Source organism: Chiloscyllium punctatum, chromosome 11 (genome assembly GCF_047496795.1).
Source record: "Chiloscyllium punctatum isolate Juve2018m chromosome 11, sChiPun1.3, whole genome shotgun sequence".
In the NCBI taxonomy this organism is placed as follows: domain Eukaryota; kingdom Metazoa; phylum Chordata; class Chondrichthyes; order Orectolobiformes; family Hemiscylliidae; genus Chiloscyllium; species Chiloscyllium punctatum.
In genome coordinates this window covers 91431982-91453860 of record NC_092749.1, presented here as the reverse complement: position 1 = coordinate 91453860, position 21879 = coordinate 91431982, and the positions used below count along the sequence as shown (strand labels likewise).

At 45.9% G+C, this 21879-nt stretch overlaps 1 protein-coding gene across 1 annotated transcript in view; it reads left to right on the top strand.

The window, feature by feature from the left end:
* LOC140483191 (solute carrier family 22 member 3-like) overlaps window positions 1-21879 on the top strand; it is a 44404-nt gene that overhangs the window by 597 nt on the left and 21928 nt on the right. The window contains exons 2-7 of the mRNA XM_072581244.1: window positions 3161-3264; window positions 3347-3501; window positions 3789-3957; window positions 4062-4179; window positions 12734-12840; window positions 19749-19963. Of these exons, the coding sequence (XP_072437345.1) occupies window positions 3161-3264; window positions 3347-3501; window positions 3789-3957; window positions 4062-4179; window positions 12734-12840; window positions 19749-19963 (868 nt within the window). The remainder of the gene's footprint in view (window positions 1-3160; window positions 3265-3346; window positions 3502-3788; window positions 3958-4061; window positions 4180-12733; window positions 12841-19748; window positions 19964-21879) is intronic.

Below are 21879 nucleotides of genomic sequence, written 5' to 3'. Positions count from 1 at the left end.
CAGAAGAAGGCTATTTGGCCCATCATGGTTACACAGGTTTGTCCCATCAGTTCTATCCTTGTAACCTGAAAATTAGTCCTCAAAGCATTTGTGTAATTTTGTTGTGAAAGTCCTTATTGACTCTGTTTCCGCCTGCCTTTCAAATTGTGCATTTTAGGTGCTAATATTTCTCTGTGAAAAACATATTTTCCTACTTTCAATTTATACTCTTTTGCCAATGATTTTAAATGTATGTTCTCTGGTTAGTGATTCAATACTTTCTCCCTACTCACTCTATCTAAACCCCTCAAAATTAAAAAGAAATCCTATTAAGTGTCTTTAAACGGTCTGCTCTGAGGGCAACAGGCCCACATACTTGATGCTTCTCATGCCTGTTGTCACCCTGGTCAATTATTGATAGGACGTCAGGAAGTAAAGGTAATAAAGACCGTTTATTCTTTCCTTCTGGTGAGTGGTAATGCGTAAAATCTCATTTGTAACTGTGAATAATTTACAGAAATTGCAGTAAGTCTTCATAACGTCTCCATTCTGTGAGCTGTAGAGCTGGTGTTTCCATGTCCTTTTGACATCATCTCAGGTTGGGGAAGGAAATGTGCAGGGTGCAAACCCTCCAGCTGTCCCCAGCCAATGATTGTGAGATTGTGTTATTACATTAGCAACAGCTCCAAGTTGTTTCCTTTCCACCTTACACTGAGACCAGCCACAGAACTCTGGTGCAACTTTCACCCTTTCTGTTTTCTAACTGAGATTATCCATTTTACATAAAGAAAGACTTTAACAACCGAAGCTGCAGACTAAGAATGAAAAGAGGAAAGACTGTAGTTGTTTAAGGCAAAGTCGTCATAGACTGACCAGGCCTTATGGCTGATCTCTTGTTAGAGAGAGGCAACTGGTGGTGGTTTAACCTGATAATCACCACATCTCAGGCAATGGAGGGGTCAAGAAAGAGAACCTTTATGGTGGCCATGGTTAGTGCAAGAATTGAGCCGATACTGTTGGTGTCACTTGGTATTGCAAACTAGTTGTTCAACAAACTGAGCTAAATCAACCCCCAGTAATTGCACAATGTCTGACAACACCATTATCTTCATTATTTGGAGGTGTTGGTGTTGGACTGGGGTGTACAAAATTAAAAATCACACAACACCAGGTTATAGCTGAAAATGTGTTGCTGGAAAAGCACAGCAGGTCAGGCAGCATCCAAGGAGCAGGAGAATTGACGTTTTGGGCATCAGCCCTTTTATAGTCCAACAGGTTTAATTGGAAGCACTAGCTTTTGGAGAGCTGCTCCTTCATCAGATGCTCCGAAAGGTAATGCTTCCAATTAAATCCGTTGGACTATAACCTGGTGTTGTGTGATTTTTAACTTTATCTTCATTGACTAGCTTAACTTTTCAACTTTAGAGTTTTAGATTCCATCTTCTGCTGAAGAAGTTAGTGGCAAAATTAACCAAGTAAATTACCAGCGTTGTTTTAATCAATTTCTGAAAGAGGATTAACTAGTTGCAGATTTAAGTTATGGTATCTCTCTTCTGTATATGTAACTTGTCAAAACGGTTGGTCTTTTGATGGTTCACGAACAACAATTGTCAGCGAGGTAACTAAAGATCAAATTTGTTTCACCGATGTGCAGCAGGGTGAATATTAGCAAACCAGTAATACTCTTGCTAGTCCTTACTCACCCAAAAGGGATTGTCTTTTATGGTTGACAACTCCTCTCCAATTCATTGCAATAATCTTGACAATTACTCAATGCTGTAAAAACAATGACTGCAGATGCTGGAAACTAGATTCTGGATTAGTGGTACAGGGAGAGCACAGCTTAGCTACTTGGATGCTGCCTGAACTGCTGTGCTCTTCCAGCACCACTAATCCAGAATTACTCAATGCTGTTCAACCAACTCTAACCATTTTGTGAATGCTTCCCTCATCACAGATGGACTGAGAATGTTTGCTTGTAATTCTGCAAAGTTCAGTTTTATTTACAATGTCTTGAAGGACCACGCTTCCCATCCTGTCCAGCAACGGGATCTGAGTAACATCAATTTCTATGCTGATAAGTGGAGATATTACTCACATAATCTCAAATCTTGTCCCCATCTCTATTCATATCATGGAACACTGCTGACCTGCCATTTCAAAACTGGAGCAGTGATTCCGTGAACTCAAGAGGAGTCACATGTATTATTTCAGATGTGTCATATTAAAGTTCATCCCTTGGTCCAAAGGCAGATTCTTTGCAACCATTTATCAAACCACAGCACAGTATTGTGAGTTTTTTTTTTAACTGTGGGTACTCAAGCAGACAAACTCCAAGTCTATCTCATCTGGAATGGGAATCTAACCTCATGATGCTGGTATTAACCTAATCTGTCGAACCAACTTAGCTTATTGGCCCCTCAATACACCATGACGTATGGATTCCTTAGTCACCCTATAATGTACAATCCTATTCAGTTCACACCTAAGGCCAAATCTAGTTTCATAGGAAATGCAAACTTGCTTTTGAGCTCAGGGACTTTGGGAGTGAAGCCAAAAACCTCCACTAGGTAATAGTTATTGTCAGAGTTTATACCAGATGGAGTAGAGATCATGGATTTCCAGATGCACAGATGAAGGTAGGGAAATTAATGAATATGGCAGTGAACACTAGGAAGTGACAAAAACACAGCCAGTTTCAGTAGAGATAGGAGCTATTTAGCTTTTGACTTCTGCACGAGTTCTCTGAACCAGTTGTCCCTTTTAATGTGTCCTTCATCAAATATTTATCCTTCCTTGTCTTTCTTTTTCCCTTACCTTTTAAAAACTACTGTTGTTCCTTTGATATCCCAGCAGCCCACTGCATAAAGAGAATTCTCCCAACCTTACCCTTCATTTACATTGAAGATCTGAGTATTAGGCTTTTGTGGTCTAGTGGAAACCCTTCATTTTCAGAATTTACCCGGATGAAGCAACTTCATTATTAATGGAAGGGAGTTTGACAGTGCTACGGAAAAGTAAGGAAGTATGAGGCTGAAATTCCAGGAAACTGTTCGGATGCAAGCTGATGATATCAGGAAAGAACTAGATGTACTTGTAACATTTGAGGTTCAGAAATTCATGATACATCTATACAGTTAATAAACTCTCCCCTTTCTTCCTGTATTATCATCTTCCATAGTATGAACTTGTATGTGACGATGCCTGGAAGGTGGATATGTCTCAAGTGTGTATTGAAATCGGCTTTTTCCTTGGAGCACTGATCGCAGGCTATTCTGCAGATAGGTATGTGACACTTTCTGTCTAATTATTGCCTTGTCCACTTGAGTCCTTCAGTGCCTAAGTGAAACAGTCTTTCCATTTGCAGGTTTGGCCGAAAGCTTTGCTTACTGGCCTGTCTGGCTGGAACGGGAGTTTCTGGGATTGCTGTTGCTGTTGCACCAACTTACCCAGTGTTTGTGATTTTTCGAATCCTACAAGGCTTATTTGGAAGAGGGATATGCTTGACCAATGCTGTGATTGGTAAACCTTACATCTGAATGTGTTTTGATTCTAGCAAATACCCTTTAAAAGTATAATTTTGCAATTTTTAAATAACATAAGCCAGCTTCCATCCATAAATCCTTCCTGTTGACACAATAATCCAACAATGTTTCACTCTCTCCATAGATGTGCTGCTATACCTAACAGTCTTCTAGTCTGTTGTTGTCAGCTCAAAGCTCATCAGTTACAGTCAAATGATATTTGATGTCTTATTGTGTTCTGACCATTATACCCTTCAGAGCAAATGAGCTTGTTCTTTCTTTCAGCCACAGAATTGGTTGGACCGAGATACAGGAGAGTCGCTATAGTTGTAACACAAGCAGCTTTCTCATCGGGGATAATGATACTTCCTGGTTTGGCCTATCTAATTAGATCTTGGAAAGGAATCCAAATGGCCATTACCATTCCGAACTTTGTTCTGCTGCTTTACTGCTGGTAATTCAAATTTACGGGAAATGTTCCCATTGATTAATGACGCACCACAAACGCTTGCTGCACGATGGAATTGACTGCACGTTATTGACTCTTTCCACTTTTAGCTTAATCCCAGAATCTCCTCGGTGGTTGTTGACACGCATGCGGATCAAAGAAGCATTGAAGATTGCCCAGAACATTGCAGAACAGAATGGCAAGAGTCTCCCATCGACTTACAAAGAGGTAATAGATTGTGTTTTGTGCTTGGATGTCGGATAACCAACTCTGAGTTTCAAATGCCCCAATCTTGATGCTGTATAGAGCCTCAAACTAAAAGACTAAAGATACTGTTATGACCCCCTGTGGGGACTGTTTAACCAAGGTCACTGAAATTACTGAACTACACTGCAAATGAGGAAAATAATGGACAAGATTTCATTTAGAGTCATGGAGATGTACAGCATGGAAACAGACCCTTCGGTCCAACCCGTCCATGCCGACCAGATATCCCAACCCAAACTAGTCCCACCTGCCAGCACCCGGCCCATATCCCTCCAAACCCTTCCTATTCATATACCCATCCAAATGCCTCTTCAATGTTGCAATTGTACCAGCCTCCACCACATCCTCTGGCAGCTCATTCCATACACGTACTACCCTCTGCATGAAAAAGTTGCCCCTTAGGTCGCTTTTATATCTTTCCCCTCTCACCTTAAACCTATGCCCTCTAGTTCTGGACTCCCCCACCCCAGGGAAAAGACTTTGTCTATTTATCCTATCCATGCCCCTCATGATTTTATAAACCTCTATAAGGTCACCCCTCAGCCTCCGACGCTCCAGGGAAAACAGTCCCAGCCTTTTAAACCTCTTCCTATATCTCAAATCCTCCAACCCAGGCAACATCTTTGTAAATCTTTTCTGAACCCTTTCAACTTTCACAACATCTTTCCGATAGAAAGGAGACCAGAATTGCACGCAATATTCCAACAGTGGCCTAACCAATGTCCTGTACAGCTGCAACATGACCTCCCAACTCCTGTACTCAATACTCTGACCAATAAAGGAAAGCATACCAAACGCCTTCTTCACTATCCTATCTATCTGCGACTCCACTTTCAAGGAGCTATGAACCTGCACTCCAAGGTCTCTTTGTTCAGCAACACTCCCTGGGACCTTGCCATTAAGTGTATAAGTCCTGCTAAGATTTGCTTTTCCAAAATGCAGGACCTTATGTTTATCTGAATTAAATTCCATCTGCCACTCCTCAGCCCATTGGCCCATCTGATCAAGGTCCCGTTGTAATCTGAGGTAACTCTCTTTGCTGTCCACTACACCTCCAATTTTGGTGTCATCTGTAAACTTACTAACTATACCTCTTATGCTCACATCCAGATCATTCATATAAATGACAAAAAGTAGAGGACCCAGCACCGATCCTTGTGGCATTCCACTGGTCACAGGCCTCCAGTCTGAAAAACAACCCTCCGCCACCACCCTCTGTCTTCTCCCTTTGAGCCAGTTCTGTATCCAATTGGCTAATTCTCCCTGTATACCATGAGATCTAACCTTGCCAACATAAGTCCAACATAAATTAACAGCCAAATCATATCCATAATGAAATCTAAACTATTCATGAATAAGAAACCCAGTGAACAAATTATATAATATCTTATAAAGATCATATCTACTGATAACATATAAAAACAACAGTTTTGTCATGGACATGTCTTGGCCTAAGTACACTTTGGGGTGACTTTGGTATTACTGCTGCTCTGCTGTCACCTATAAAGGATCAGTAAAGAGAGCATAATAAGAGAGTAGAATTGAAGCACACATTTAGAGAAGGTCTGACCACTCCCATTTCCCCAACCACTGTTCAGGCTTTTAAAAAAAAATCTGTATATTTTAATATCATTCGCTTCAAGATTGGGTTCTTGGATTCTTGTTTTGTGAGCGACATGGGCTTTCCTGTGTGCCTGAAGTTAAAAAATAAATTGAAGTATTTCTGTGGCTTTATCTCAGAAGCAGGCTTTGAGGCCGGGCTTTAGAGTGAATGAGTTTGTGTGCACCACTCATGGAGTTTTATGCGTTTTAAAAATTATTTTGCATCTCAGCAAGGTAAATAATTGGACCCTCAAAGTTGCTGGAGACTTTTGGGGAAACACCCAAAGATTAGAGAATTAAAAAAAAATAATTTTACTTTGAGATTGAAGCAGTCCTATTGAAATAAGATGGCTGTGTAGACAAGTGCTCCTGAGAAGGGAAGGATATGTAATGAACTAAGTTACCTGAGAGTGAAGAGTGAGTGTTAGTCCCAGACCAGAAGTGTTGGGATAAAACCCTGAAGAGGTTATTTCATACTGAGTACATTTAACAGGTATGTATTAGCTCCAGGAAAAAGCTATCTGTAGTTTCAGTCTAAAAGTTGAAGTCACAATTGTCCCAAGCTTGCTGGGTACGGTCCCTTCCATTGTCTTTTAGCCGAGATATTGTCTGAGCCATTAACTTGAATGGCTCTCAATCGTGCACGCTTGATGAGGTAGAAAGAAGGAACTTGTACCTTAAGTGGAATTTGGTGTATAAGGTAATCATTCTGAATGAGTTAATGTTCATGTTATGTTCTGAAGGAGCTTTCAAAGGGAACAAACAAATTGGTACCAGGTCCCAAAGTCCTAGAAAGCATGGCTGATCAAAAGTATCTTAATATTCAGCAATAACCCTTCTTGTTATCAAAAACAGAGCCTCTTTTGTATATACTCTATGGCAGTGTCTCCTCTACCACTAATCACAAGGTATCACAAAGGAGAACTGGTGAAATGAACTACCTTAAAAACACTTGCCCAGTACCATATGCTGGTAGAGGTGGTAAGGAGTGGAAAAATATTACAGGGTTGCAGAAGCATGAATCTGATCCCTACCATGAAGTGAAAAACACTCTGAGAACCTAGAAAATACTTTGAACAGAGGAGTTTACCAGAAGAAGAGAAGATTTAGTGAAGTCATAGCCAGTCAGTCGCTAAAATATGACTATGGACAGAGGGAGAGACAACAACCACAATGGAAGCAGCATAAAAGGCTGGCTTAGAACTCCAGAAGCAAAACTTCATTCGGTAGCTAATAAGAAGTGCTGGGAGAAAGGTTTGGACCAGGAAAGCAAAGAAATGCCAGCTACACTTTGAAAATACAACGCTCTTAGTGAAGGAGGTTCTTTAAGGAGCTCTGAAATGGAAGGATTCAGGAAACAAAGTTAGTGATCCCTAAGGAAAAAAGAAATAACTTTATTAAAAAAACTGCAAACACCGGAAAGGAAAGACCAGGGAGTGTAAAACAGAGTTCTCACTTCTCGCAATGAGCCTTGCCACCATTAAAATTGAGAAGTTGCAAGGAACAGTGAAAAGAACACAAGAAATTGAGGCTGGGACTGGAGGATTGAGAAGGCTTCAGAATTTATTTAAGATTAAAATAGGCAAACTTTCAAAAATCTAGTGAAAGACTCTTGCAGAAGAAAAAAGGTCAGGAAAAAAATAAAAAATAAAAAGGACTGGGGCTCAATTAATGAGTGCAATTTTAACAGGAAGATTTATAAAGGCTACAGCCAGAGAATTTGAAGATTTGTGTAGAAGGAAAGGTAGAAAAACATCTATTTTACCCAGGGAGATCTGGAAAATCACCAACATGCTTCAGAGGAGAACTGGTTTTGAATGGCTTCATGTTCATGTTGCATGGGTTGCACCCATTCTATTAATGTCACACAATCTGGGTGCGGAGACATGGGGCAAAGTCTTACAGTGGTCTGAACAACATGAGCTGCAGTGGGATGGATGGCAAAATCAGGACAGGAATCTGGTGAGTCACATTTCAATGTCCAGATTATCTCAACTCATCTTTTACATTTTGCACAAGAGATTCTCACAGGGCTGTGGTAAGCTGCCAGTTGATGGGGATCATCATTTGTTAAGATCATCGCTGACAGCCGAGCTCACTCAAATTGAATGTACCAAACTTGCCAAGCAAACTAGACATCAGGAAACCTCAGCATGGGCATCAGAGCATGTATCTGGTAGATTCAACTCACTACTTGCTCCAAACTACCTCCATGTTGGACTCCAGGCACTAACATCTCAGGGATGCTCCAAGGGAACCGGCTACACACATCCCATGTTCACTGACATTGGTAACCGACATGTGCTAGCCTCTAAGAACCCTCATGGCTCATCTCCAATTCACTTACACTTCAACGGGTGCAATCTCATTGTAATGCCGCAGCAAGGACACTGTGTGTTCAGGCACACAAACCCAGCTCACGGACTGCACCAGGAACCAGTTCTGGGCTCCTGGCTTGGAATCATAGTACTTGCTCACTCTGAGCCAACCTGAATGCTCACAACTTGCATTGCCTTGCCTTGCCCCTTCAGCCAGCGATACCTGGCTCATATCATTGCTGTGTTGCTGTTTTGGTGTCCTCTGCTACTAGTCTAAGTCCTGCTCAGGGTGCTCAGTCAGAACTTTCTCCTTATATTGGGTTTGGATGAGATGCTCTTCGGGGGTGGGGGGATGGGGGGGGCGGTGTCAGTGTGGACTCAATGGGTCAAATGGCCTGCTTCCACACTGTGGGGATTCTATACTTATATTGGCTGAGGAGCTGAATGGCAGACATCACACCACCTGTGTTGGGCCATCTGCTCAGTTGTGGGTCTTTTTTTAATTTCAAAAATATACTTTATTCATAAAATTATTTGGATCTGTATACAATTGGTCATGCCATTGTTGTGCACACATTACATTGCTTTACATACAGACATCGAAATTTATTTTTCCGATATACAAGTCTGTACATTGACTATCCAGCTCTTCTGCTGAGGCAGCAGCGGAGCCCAAATGACTGCGTGGGCCCCCTGTTCTTCTTAGGCAGGCAGAGGTGGTCTTCCCCCACCGCGCCTTGGCGGCAGCTGCCCCAAGCTTCAGCGCGTCCCTCACCACGTAGTCCTGGACCTTGGAATGTTCCAGTCTGCAACACTCAGTCGGGGTCAACTCCTTCAGCTGGAAGATCAACAGGTTTCGGACCGCCCAGAGAGCGTCCTTCACCGAGTTGATGATCCTCCAGGTGCAGTGAATGTTCGTCTCGGTGTGAGTCCCGGGGAACAGGCCGTAGAGCACGGAGTCCCGCGTCACGGCGCTGCTCGGGACGAACCTTGACAAGCACCACTGCATTCCTCTCCAGACTTCCTCTGCATAGGCACATTCCAGAAGGAGGTGTGTGACAGTCTCGTCCCCCCCGCAGCCACTTCGAGGGCAGCGTGCGGTGCAGCAGAGAGTCCGGGCGTGCATAAAGGATCTCACAGGCAGAGCCCTTCTCACCACCAGCCAAGCCATGTCTTGGTGCTTGTTGGAAAGTTCTGGCGATGAGGCATTCTGCCAAATAGCTTTGACAGTCTGCTCAGGGAACCGCTCGACAGGATCCGCCCTCTCCTTTTCCCGAAGGGTCTCAAGGACGCTACGTGCTGACCACTTCCTGATGGACTTGTGGTCAAAGGTGTTTTTCTTCATAATCTTCTCCACGAAGGACAGGTGATACGGAACGGTCCAACCACTCGGAGCGTCCTGCGGCAGCGAGGCCAGGCCCATCCTTCGCAAAACCGGGGACAGGTAGAACCTCAGTACGTAGTGACACTTGGTGTTTGCGTACCGGGGATCCACGCACAGATTGATGCAGCCACACACAAAGGTGGCCATCAGGGTGAGGGTGGCATTGGGTGTATTTTTCCCCCATTGCACCGGTCTTTGTACATAGAGTCTCTTCGGACCCGGTCCATCTTTGATCTCCATATCAACTGGAAGATGGCCCGGGTGACTGCAGCGGTACAGGTTCTGGGGATAGGCCAGACCTGTGCCACATATAATAGCAATGACAGTGCCTCACACCTGATGACCAGGTTTTTTCCCGCGATGGAGAGCAACCGTAGCTTCCATCTGCCCAGTTTCTGCCTCACTTTGCTGATACGCTCCCCCCAAGATTTGGTGCATGCCCCCCCACTCCCCCCCCACCCCCCCCCCCACCCCCACCCCGAACCAAATACCCAGCACCTTCAGGTGGTCAGACCTGATGGTGAAGGGGATAGAGGATTGGTCAGCCCAGTTCCCGAAGAGCATGGCCTCGCTCTTGCCTCGGTTTACCTTGGCCCCCGAGGCCCGTTCGAACTGGTCACAGATGCACACGAGTCTGTGCACGGACAGCGGATCCGAGCAGAAAACAGCGACGTCATCCATGTACAGGGAGGCCTTAACCTGCAGGCCCCCGCTGCCAGGAATAGTCACCCCTCTCAGGCTCGCATCCTTCCTGATGGATTCGGCAAATGGCTCTATGCAACACACAAACAAGGCGGGTGAGAGGGGGCATCCCTGCCTGACTCCAGATCTTACAGGGAAGCTATCTGATTCCCACCCATTGATTGAGACTGCACTGACAATGTTGGTGTAGAGCAGTCTGATCCAATTTCCGATTCCCTCCCCAAAGCCCATTTTGGAGAGGACATCCCTCATATATGTATGCGATATCCTGTCAAAGGCTTTCTCCTGGTCTAGGCTGATGAGGCAGGTGTCCACCCCCCTGTCCTGCACGTAGGCGATCGTATCCCTGAGGAGTGCAAGACTCTCAGAGATCTTCCTGCCCGGTACAGCACAGGTTTGGTCCGGGTGGATCACCGATCCCAGAGCAGACCTGACCCGGTTGGCGATGACCTTTGACAAGATTTTGTAGTCCGCATTTAACAGTGAGATCGGTCTCCAATTTCTGATTTCCTCCCTCTCCCCCTTCCGCTTGTAGACGAGGGTGATGATGCCTTTCCTCATGGATTCACTCATGGTACCTGCCCGAAGCATACTGACATATACCTCCAGCAGGTCCTGGCCAATCAAGTCCCACAGAGCGGAATAAACCTCGACCGGTAAGCTGTCGCTTCCTGGAGTTTTATTCTTTTCGAAGGACTCGAGGGCCTTGGTCAGTTCATCCAGAGATAGCGGCTGGTCCAGCCTCTCGCATGTTCCATCATCTAAGACCTCCGTGATAGAGGACAGGAACGACTGGGAGGCCGCGCTGTCGGTCAGCTTCACGTCATACAGACTGACATAGAAGGATTTGCTGATCCTCATGACGTCAGCCTGAGATGACGTTACCGAGCCATCTTCTTCCTTCAGGCTGCTGAGCACAGAGCTCTCTTTGTGCACCTTCTGGAAGAAGAAACGTGAGCACGTCTCGTCCTGCTCCACCGAGCGGACCCTGGACCGGAAGATTATCCTGGAGGCCTCCGAGGCAAAGAGCGAGGCTTGCTGGCCTTTCACCTCCTTGAGGTCCTCCGTGACATCGACCCCCATCGTCTGCAGCAGGAGCAGGTTCTGCATACTTTCCTGGAGCTGGGACAGTTTTTCCCGCCTCTCTCTCGCCTCCTGGACACCTTTGAGGATGAAGAACCTCTTGATGTTCCCTTTTACTGTTTCCCACCAGTCCCCTGGAGACTCAAAGAGGGGCTTCACGGTTCTCCAACCTGCGTAGTCCCTCTTAGCTCCTCAATGTTTCCTGGGGTCAACAGCTTAGTGTTCAGTTTCCACGTTCCCTTGCCCGCCCGCTGTTCGTCCTGTAGGTGACAGTTGGCCAGCAGGAGGCAGTGGTCAGAGAAGAACACCGGCTTGACGTCGGTGGATCTGACCGAGAGTGTTCGGGACACAAACAGGTAATCTATCCTTGAGCGGATAGACCCGTCTGCCCGTGACCAGGTGTATCTACGCTGCGCTCCATCTGCAGGGGTGCTGAAGACGTCGTGCAGATTGGCGTCTTTGACCGTTTCCATCAGGGCTCTGGACGTAGCATCCAGTTTACTGTCCCCCCCGCCAGATCGTCCATCTGCATCAATGATGCAGTTGAAGTCTCCGGCCAGAATGACCGGCCTGGACGTAGCCAGCAGCAGTGGAAGCTGTTGCAGGACGGCCAACCGTTCACTCTTACCCACTGGGGCGTACACGTTGATTAGTCTCACGGGAGCGTTTCTGTATTTAACGTCCGCGACAAGGAGGCGCCCGCCCACCACCTCCTTAACCTCGAAGATGGTGAAGTTGCTTCCTCTCAACAGGATACCCAGGCCGGAGGCGCGGCTATCGTTGCCCCCCGACCACACTGACGGCCCGTGGGCCCACAAGCTCGACCATCTCCTGTAGCTGCTGAGGTGCGGTATCCCACACTCCTGCAGAAACAGGACATCGGCTTTGACGTTGGCCAGGAAGGCCATCGTAGAAACACATCGCGTAGCTGATTTGATGCTACGCACATTGATGCTGGCAATTTTTAACCCCATTTTAACAGTTTACGAGGTTGACACTGTCCATTTGCTGCTGGTCTTGCCCCTCTGGGGTAGCTGTATGCATCTCCGTGGTGACGGCAAACTGCTGGACCCTCCCAGGACTGAGGTAGCTGTCCAGCTCCACGTTGGGGCCATTCTAAACCAAAGAGGGTGGGTCCTATGGCAGGTGAAAGTGGTGGCACAGTTGTTACTGTCTGTGTAGGTAGTGAGCTGTCACATTGAAACCATGTTCGGTGCCCAATTTAAAAAAAAACATTTTACACAATCTATACCATCATAACGACACATTTATGACACTATTTTTAAGAGCTTGTTGAGAAGAAACTACGCCATTTTCTGAAATAAAGAATAGTTCCTATAGTTCAAAATGACTTCATTGGTACAAAAGCACTTTGAACAATGAACTATCCTTCAAATGACATGGTGTTTTTACTGGTGCTTTTCAGATGGTAAGAGGAGAGAATAGTTCTGAAGAAATAAAGACTCCTTCCCTACTGGATCTGTTCAGAACACCACAAATGAGAAAGCGAACACTTATTTTAATGTACTCATGGTAAGGTAATTTATTTAAACTACATGTGAGTTGCTCAAATGTGTTATTGAGACTGTGTGGAGTTTGCACAGTCTCCCCGTGTCTGCGTGGGTTTCCTCCGGGTGCTCCGGTTTCCTCCCACAGTCCAAAGATGTGCAGGTCAGGTGAATTGGCCATGCTAAATTGCCCGTAGTGTTAGGTAAAGGGGTAAATGTACGGGAATGGGTGGGTTACGCTTCAGCGAGTCGGTGTGGACTTGTTGGGCCGAAGGGCCTGTTTCCACACTGTAAGTAATCTAATCTGAATACTTAAGACATTTTTTCTGTCTGAATTACAATAGCGCTCTACCTTTGTATACTATTTGCATGACCCTTGTACTTAAGGGTTACTTCGAGTGCCATTGAATAAAAAGCCCTTACAGACCTGGAAGATCCCCAGCCCAACCAATGTTGTGCTCAGTTCATTGTTGTAGAAGGAATGCTATAAGCCTTTGCCTTAGGCAGTGGAAAATCATCCTGCCTTGATCTGGAATGAATCCCATTGGAAGCGTATGTATGGAGATGTTTGGGGATCAGGCTATGATGAGTCAGCAGTTGTCGTAATACCAGCAAATCTCGGTGCATGACTGGACTTCAAACAGTATGGATGGTGTTAAAAAAAATTAGACAGAAGGAATATTATTGTTCAATACGAAGAGGGGAAAATGTTCATTAGTCACACACGCAGGAATACTCATGAAGTCAATTTATTTACATTAGGTAATCAGGTAAATTTGCAAATCATGCGAACTGGCACAGCTTATTACTGGAAACCATCTACCTGTTAAGTGACAATCTATAATACCTGTGAAACTCTTTTTACTACTCAATTATTGGGTTGTTATGGTAAAGGTAAAATGGAGTGATGTGCTTTACTGACACAACCTCACCCCAAAGCTTCATAAACCAGAGTTGGCGTGGTTAAAAACCGCAGTTGCCTATTCACCCAGCCCAGAATTGCACATGGGCCTTACATTCGAGAGCAGTGTTACTAACCACCACCTCAAAACTTAACGCGAGTGCCCTGCATCTGCATTAGAGGCACCGGGCAGATTCTCACTGCTTTTAATGACTTTCTGAGGTTGGAACTGAGTGTGGGTCCCACCACCATAAGGGTGCCCACCTGTGCCACCTTCCTGATGAAGATATCACCTCGACAGAAAATAATTCAATGAAAGATGGCAGGTAGGGTATGAACAGGGCTGGCCCAATGTGGGGGCCTGCAGAGATGCCAACATGGAGTGCCACTGCAGCCTGCAGAAGGACATCAAGATGGATGCACTCTTCAAAGATGTAGGAACATTTTAAAATAATTTGGGGGCACTGTTGCTAAGTGATAATTGTGACCCTCTTTTCTGGATGACCTGAGGCAGGGGTGATGCTGGGGTGCAGGTTGGTGGTAGAAAGACTTTGTTAACTTCTACAGCCTGTCACTAGGGAGTCGCCGGGCTTTGTCCATAGTTTGAGGATCATCTGTATCTGGGAAGATTCCGACGGCATTCCAAGTGGCTATTAACTGGAATGAATTGCTATGTGCCCCCTTTGGGTTTAGAGGTTGTGGCTGCTTCTGATGCTCATCCACTTTGGGCAGGATTAGCCAGTGGCTGGGTTGTGCCAGATGGGTGATCCAAGTTCCATGTGCCATGTTTATAATGTCACCCCCATGGCATCAGATAGGTCTCAGCATGGCTGGTAAGTTTCCTTCAATAAGGAGCACACAGTCATCCCTCAGGAATCTATGACACTGAGCAGGCCAGTGGCATTGAGATCAAGCTTTAAGAAGCTTTGTACCAACATCAACATTTGCTGCTTTTGACCCTTTGGTGTTTCTCTAGAAGCTTCTACTGTGTACTGTGAGGGCTGGGGAAAATCAATTTTTGGACTGGAGAAATGTCACTCCCCCCATCAACGGAAATATGTTCCCTCCTGCCAGAGTGTCCAGTCCTTTCATAAGCCTATACGTTTCAATCAGATCCCCTCTCAGTCTTCTAAACTCAAGGGTATACAAGCCCAGTCGCTTCAGTCTTTCCGTGTAAGGCAATCCTGCCATTCCAGGAATTGACCTCGTGAACCTACGCTGCACTCCCTCAATAGCCAGAATGTCTTTCCTCAAATTTGGAGACCAGAACTGTACACAGTACTCCAGGTGTGGTCTCACCAGGGCCCTGTACAGCTGCAGAAGCACCTCTTTGCTTCTATACTCAATCCCTCTTGTTATGAAGGCCAGCATGCTATTTGCCTTCTTCACGACCTGCTGTACCTGCATGCTTGCCTTCATTGACTGGTGGACAAGAACACCCAGATCTCTCTGAACAGCCCCTTTACCTAATTTGATACCATTGAGGTAGTAATCTGCCTTCCTGTTCTTGCCACCAAAGTGGATAACCAGACATTTATCCACATTAAACTGCATCTGCCATGCATCTGCCCACTCACCTAACTTGTCCAGGTCACCCTGTAATCCCCTAACATCCTCATCACATTTCACCCTACCACCTAGCTTTGTGTCATCAGCAAATTTGCTAATGTTATTGCTGATACCATCTTCTATATCATTTACATATATTGTAAAAAGCTGTGGTCCCAGCACGGATCCCTGCGGTACCCCACTGGTCACTGCCTGCCATTTCGAAATGGAGCCATTAATCACTACCCTTTGTTTCCTATTAGCCAACCAATTCTCTATCCAATCTAGTACTTTGCCCCCAATCCCGTGCGCCCTAATTTTACTCACTAACCTCTTGTGTGGGACTTTATCAAAAGCTTTCTGAAAGTCCAGGTACACTACATCCACTGGATCTCCCTCGTCCATCTTCTGAGTTACATCCTCAAAAAATTCAAGAAGATTAGTCAAGCATGATTTCCCCTTCATAAATCCATGCTGACTCTGTCCTATCCTGTTACTATTATCCAGATGTGCCGTAATTTCATCCTTTATAATAGACTCCAGCATCTTTCCCACCACTGAGGTCAGACTAACTGGTCTATAATTTCCTGCTTTCTCCCGCCCACCCTTCTTAAAAAGTGGCACAACATTAGCCGCCCTCCAATCCTCAGGAACCAACCCCGATTCTATTGAACTCTGGAAAATAATCACCAGCGCATCCACGATTTCCCGAGCCACCTCCTTCAGTACCCTGGGATGCAGGCCATCAGGTCCCGGAGACTTATCAACCTTCAGACCTAACAGTCTCTCCAACACCAAATCCTGGCAAATAGAAATTCCCTTAAGTTCAGGTCCTTCAGCCACTGTTACCTCGGGGAGATTGCTTGTGTCTTCCCCAGTGAACACAGATCTGAAGTACCCATTTAATTCCTCTGCCATTTCTTCGTTCCCAGTAATATATTCCCCTGCTTCTGTCTTCAAGGGCCCAATTTTTGTCCTAACCATTTTTTTGCCTTGGACATACCTAAAAAAGCTTTTACTGTCCTCCTTTATATTCTTGGCCAGTTTACCTTCGTACCTCATTTTTTCTCTGCGTATTTCCTTCTTACTAATCCTCTGTTGTTCTTTAAAAGCTTCCCAGTCCTCCGTTTTCCCGCTTATCTTCGCTAAGTTATACTTTTCTCTTTTAACCTTATATGTTTCTTTACTTCCCTTGTCAACCACGGCCGCCCATGTCTCCTCCTGGGATCTTTCTTCCTTTTAGGAATGAACTGATCCTGCATCTTCTGCATTATACACAGAAATATCCGCCATTGTTCCTCCACGGTCTTCCCTGTTAAGGTATTAAACCATTGAACTTTGGCCAGTTGCTCCCTCATAGCTCCATATTTCCCTTTATTCAACTGAAATATTGTCACTTCAGATTGTACCCACTCCCTCTCAAATTGCAGATTGAAGCTTATTGTATTATGGTCACTACTTCCCAATGGCTCCTTCACTTCGAGGTCACTGACCAATTCTGGTTCGTTACACAATACCAGATCCAGAATCGCCTTATCCCTGGTCGGCTCCAGCACCAGCTGCTCTAAAAATCCATCTCTGAGGCACTCCACAAAGTCTCTTTCTTGAGGCCCGATACCATCCTGATTAACCCAGTCTACCTGCATGTTAAAATCCCCCATAACAACTGTAGTAACATCTTTGCGACAAGCCAATTTCAGCTCCTGATTCAACTTACCTCCAACATCCAGACTACTGTTTGGGGGCCTGTAGATGACTCCCATGAGGGTCTTTTTACCCTTAGTGTTTCGAAGCTCTATCCACACTGACTCTACATCCCCTGACTCTAGGTCCGCCCGCGCAAGGGACTGAATATCCTCCCTTACCAACAAGGCCACCCCACCCCCTCTGCCCGTCAGTCTATCCTTACGATAACACGTGTAGCCTTGAATATTCATTTCCCAGGCCCTGTCCCCATGAAGCCATGCATTTGAGGCACTGGGAAGGTCCAATAACTGAACACACCCCTATTTAACTGCCTTCAGGCAGGCTTTCTCATACTCGTTTCCAAACAAGCAAGGCATTATGTTCAAACTCTGACATTGTTCAATCTCCAGCAATTTGATCAGTTTGACTACTGGCCTGACTCACAAATGTGTGTCCCATTTTCCAGGGCCAGCTTGACCAATTAGTCATTCCTTGTTTCCCTGGAAAGGGGCTCTTCGCTTGGTCTTAATGAACTTTGACCTCACGCTGAGCTGGCTCACACTGCTGCCACCTTTACATCATCCAATCAACCATACGATATTTGCACAGTGCAATTCTGTGTTGAAGCACACTTTGCTTAACTGATAAATTGTCAAGTTATCTTTGAGTTCACTGAGTCAGATTTAAAACAAGGCCCCAACTTTTCAGGGTTGATGTGACAGTTTAGACCGTTACTGCTTAGCTTAAAACACTTATTTAAACTTACACACATTACTTCAAAAAGACACAGAAACGTTTGAACTTTTCTAATCATTAAGTCATCATCTGACCATTGACATTTGAACAGACCAGATTTCATCTCATTTTTTTCTCATTTCATGTCATTTCAGCTAAACCAGAAAATTTTAGGTTGGTACCAACACTATAGATCCTCTGGTTTTCTTATCCCATCTGGCCTATCTATAAAACTCCAGATCCAGACAATATATGGTTCACTTTTAACTGCACGGTGGAATGGCCTAGCAAGGTTTTCAGTTGTATTCAAGAAGGGCCTGAGGAGTGTTGCTGAACAAAGAGACCTTGGAGTGCAGGTTCATAGCTCCTTGAAACTGGAGTCGCAGGTAGATAGGATAGTGAAGGAGGCGTTTGGTATGTTTTCCTTCATTGGTCAGAGTATTGAGTACAGGAGTTGGAAGGTTATGTTGTGGTTGTACAGGACATTGGTTAGGCCACTTTTGGAATATTGTGTGCAATTCTGATCTCCCTGCTATAGGAAAGTTGTTGTTAAACTTTAAAGGGTTTCGAAATGATTTACAAGGATGTTGCCAGGATTTGAGTAATAGGGAGAGGCTGAACAGGCTGGGGCTGTTTTCCATGGAGCAGTATTGGCTTGGGGTGAACTTATAGAGGTTTATAAAATCAGGAGGGGCACGGGTAGGGCGAACAGCCAAATTCTTTTCTCCAGGGTAGAGGAGTCCAAAACTAGTGGGTATAGGTTTAATGTGAGAGAGGAAAGATTTAAAAGGGACCTTCAGGGCAACTTTTCATGTAGAGGGTGGTGTGTGTGTGTGTGTGGAATGAGCTGCCAGAGGAAGTGGTGGAGGCTGGCACAATTGCAGCATTTAAAAGGTATCTGGATGGGTATATGAATGAGAAGGGTTTGGAGAGATATGGGCCAAGTGCTGGCAAATGGGACCGGATTAATTTAGGATATCTGGTTGGCATGGATGAGTTGAACTGAAGAGTCTGTTTCAGTGCAGTACATCTCTGTGCCTCTATGATGCTGAGGTGATTCGTCACCACCATCAAACTTGGTTCGCTCAGTTGATTGGATGACTGGTTTGTAGTGCAGAATGATGCAAACAACATAGATTCAACTCCTGCACTGGCTGAGGTTACCTCTGATAGTCTCTCCTTCTCAACCAGCTTCCCTCAACCCCCATCGTGCCTGAGATGTAGTGACCTCGGGTTAAACCACCGTCAGTTGTCTCTCTCCCTCTCTCTAAGGAGAGAGCAGCCCTATGGTCTGGTAGGGTAATAGTGACTTTACTCCTTACTCAAGGCGAATTCGGGACAGGTGATAAAAGCTCTGCCAACCTCCCCAACACTGGAAGTGAATATGAAAAAGTAATTAGTAAACCTGAAGGATTTTCATTGGGTGAACCACCAAATCCTAATGATCATTTGGGACTGGAGGAAGCGCAGTGTTCAGGGGAGAGGGCACACATGCTGTTTGATGAAGGGACCATTGACTGTGGCTCCAAACGACAACCTGTAGACTCAGGGTCACATTCTGGTTGATATTGGTACTTGGTCTAAATGGCAATGCCCCGTTACTTCATGAGGAGAAAGTTAGGAGTGCAGATGCTGAAGTGTCGAAAGTGTGCTGGAAAAGCACAGCAGGTTAGGCGGCATCCTAAGAGCAGGACAATCGACGTTTTGGGCATAAGCCCTTCATCAGGAATCATGATGAAGAACTTTTGCCTGAAACATCGATTGTCCTGCTCCTCGGATGCTGCCTGACCTTTCCAGCACTACAGTCTCGACCCTCATTACTTCATGAGGACTGGTCATTAGTGTTGATGAGCCTCTAAGCATGAGCAGCTATGAAAGGCTTAGGGTAAAAAGTCTCTTTAATTTCTGTCCAATCCATTCTTGTGGAGCCTCATTGGAGCTTTCAAGAGATTAAAAATAGATTATGTTCTGATTTTAGCAGGGAGTGTGCTCAGTGAATATAATCAGTGTCCAAGGTTCAGAGGAGCAAGAGGTGTTATATCTATTGTATCCTTATCTTTCAGGTTCACAAACAATTTGGTGTACCTTGGGCTTATCTTGCGTTTAGGAATCCAAGGAGGTGACAGTTACACAGACCTCTTTGTCGTGGGTGCAGTGGAACTTTTAGCAACAATTCTTGGCATTCTGATGGTCGATCGTTTTGGACGGCGCAGACCCGCGTTGATCTCCAACATACTGGCAGGAACCTTCTGTCTGTTGGCGGCATGTATTTCACTCGGTAAGGGCTCAACAATTCTGTAGAGAAATGCTGATTCCTGGAACTTGTGAGAGAAACGTTAAACAGAAGCTGAGCTTCAATTATCTCCTTGAACCAGCCCTTTTCGCAATGTGGAAATGGATACCTGGAATCGGTTTCAGCTCTTTATTCAGAAGGTCACTGTTTAAGGTGGAGCTTCAGCCTTCCTGGTCTAAATGTAGAGTGGGACATGGAGCTGACAGGCTCCTTGTATTATCGTTGGAAATGTGATATGAGAAGAAATGTTTTCACCCAGCTAGTAGTTAGGAAGTAGAATACACTCCCCCCACCCTGGAGGCAGGTTCAATGCTCTCATTGGATGATTTTTTTTAATTTCAAAAATATACTTTGTTCATAAAATACTTTAATGATCTGTACAACTGGACATGCCATACATATGTAAACATTCCATTTGTTTGCATACAAAAACAGAGTAATCATTCCTATTGACAGATCTGTACGATTACATTTTTAGCTGAGGCGTCAGCAGAGCCCAAATGACTGCGTGGGCCCCCTGATCTTCTTTAGGCAGGCCGATCTCACACGGTGGTCTTTCCCCACCGCGCCTTGGCGGCAGCTGCCCCAAGCTTCAGCGCATCCCTCAACACGTAGTCTTGGACCTTGGAATGTGCCAGTCTGCAACACTCAGTCGGGGTCAACTCCTTCAGCTGGAAGATCAACAAGTTTCGGACCGCCCAGAGAGCATCCTTCACCGAGTTGATGATCCTCCAGGCGCAGTTAATGTTCGTCTCGGTGTGCGTCCCGGGGAACAGGCCGTAGAGCACGGAGTCCCGCGTCACGGCGCTGCTCGGGACGAACCTCGACAAACACCACTGCATTCCTCTCCAGACTTCCTCTGCATAGGCACATTCCAGAAGGAGGTGTGTGACAGTCTCGTCCCCACCGCAGCCACTTCGAGGGCAGCGTGCGGTGCGGCAGAGAATCCGGGCGTGCATAAAGGATCTCACAGCCAGAGCCCTTCTCACCACCAACCAAGCCACGTCTTGGTGCTTGTTGGAAAGTAATGGCGATGAGGCATTCTGCCAAATGGCTTTGACAGTCTGCTCAGGGAACTGCTCGACAGGATCCGCCCTCTCCTTTTCCCGAAAGGTCTCAAGGACACTACGTGCTGACCACTTCCTGATGGACTTGTGGTCAAAGGTGTTTTTCTTCATAAATTTCTCCACGAAGGACAGGTGATACGGAACGGTCCAACTACTCGGAGCGTTCCGCGGCAGCGAGGCCAGGCCCATCCTTCGCAACACTGGGGACAGGTAGAACCTCAGTACGTAGTGACACTTGGTGTTTGCGTACCGGGGATCCACGCACAGCTTGATGCAGCCACACACAAAGGTGGCCATCAGGGTGAGGGTGGCATTGGGTGTGTTTTTTCCCCCGTTGCCCAGATCTTTGTACAGCGAGTCCCTTCGGACCCGGTCCATCTTTGACCTCCATATAAACTGGATGATGGCCCGGGTGACTGCAGCGGCACAGGTTCTGGGAATAAGCCAGACCTATGCCATATATAATAGCAATGACAGTACCTCACACCTGATGACCAGGTTTTTTCCCGCGATGAAGAGCGACCGTTGCCCCCATCTGCCTAGTTTCTGTCTCATCTTCCTGATCCGCTCCTCCCAGGTCTTGGCGCATGCCCCAGCCCCCCCTGAACCAAATACCCAGCACCTTCAGGTGGTCGGTCCTGACGGTGAAGGGGATCGAGGATTGGTCGGCCCAGTTCCCGAAGAGCCTGGCCTCGCTCTTGCCTCGGTTTACCTTGGCCCCCGAGGCCCGTTCGAACTGGTTACATATGCACACGAGTCTGTGCACGGACAGCGGATCCGAGCAGAAAATGGCGACGTCATCCATGTACAGGGAGGCCTTAACCTGCAGGCCCC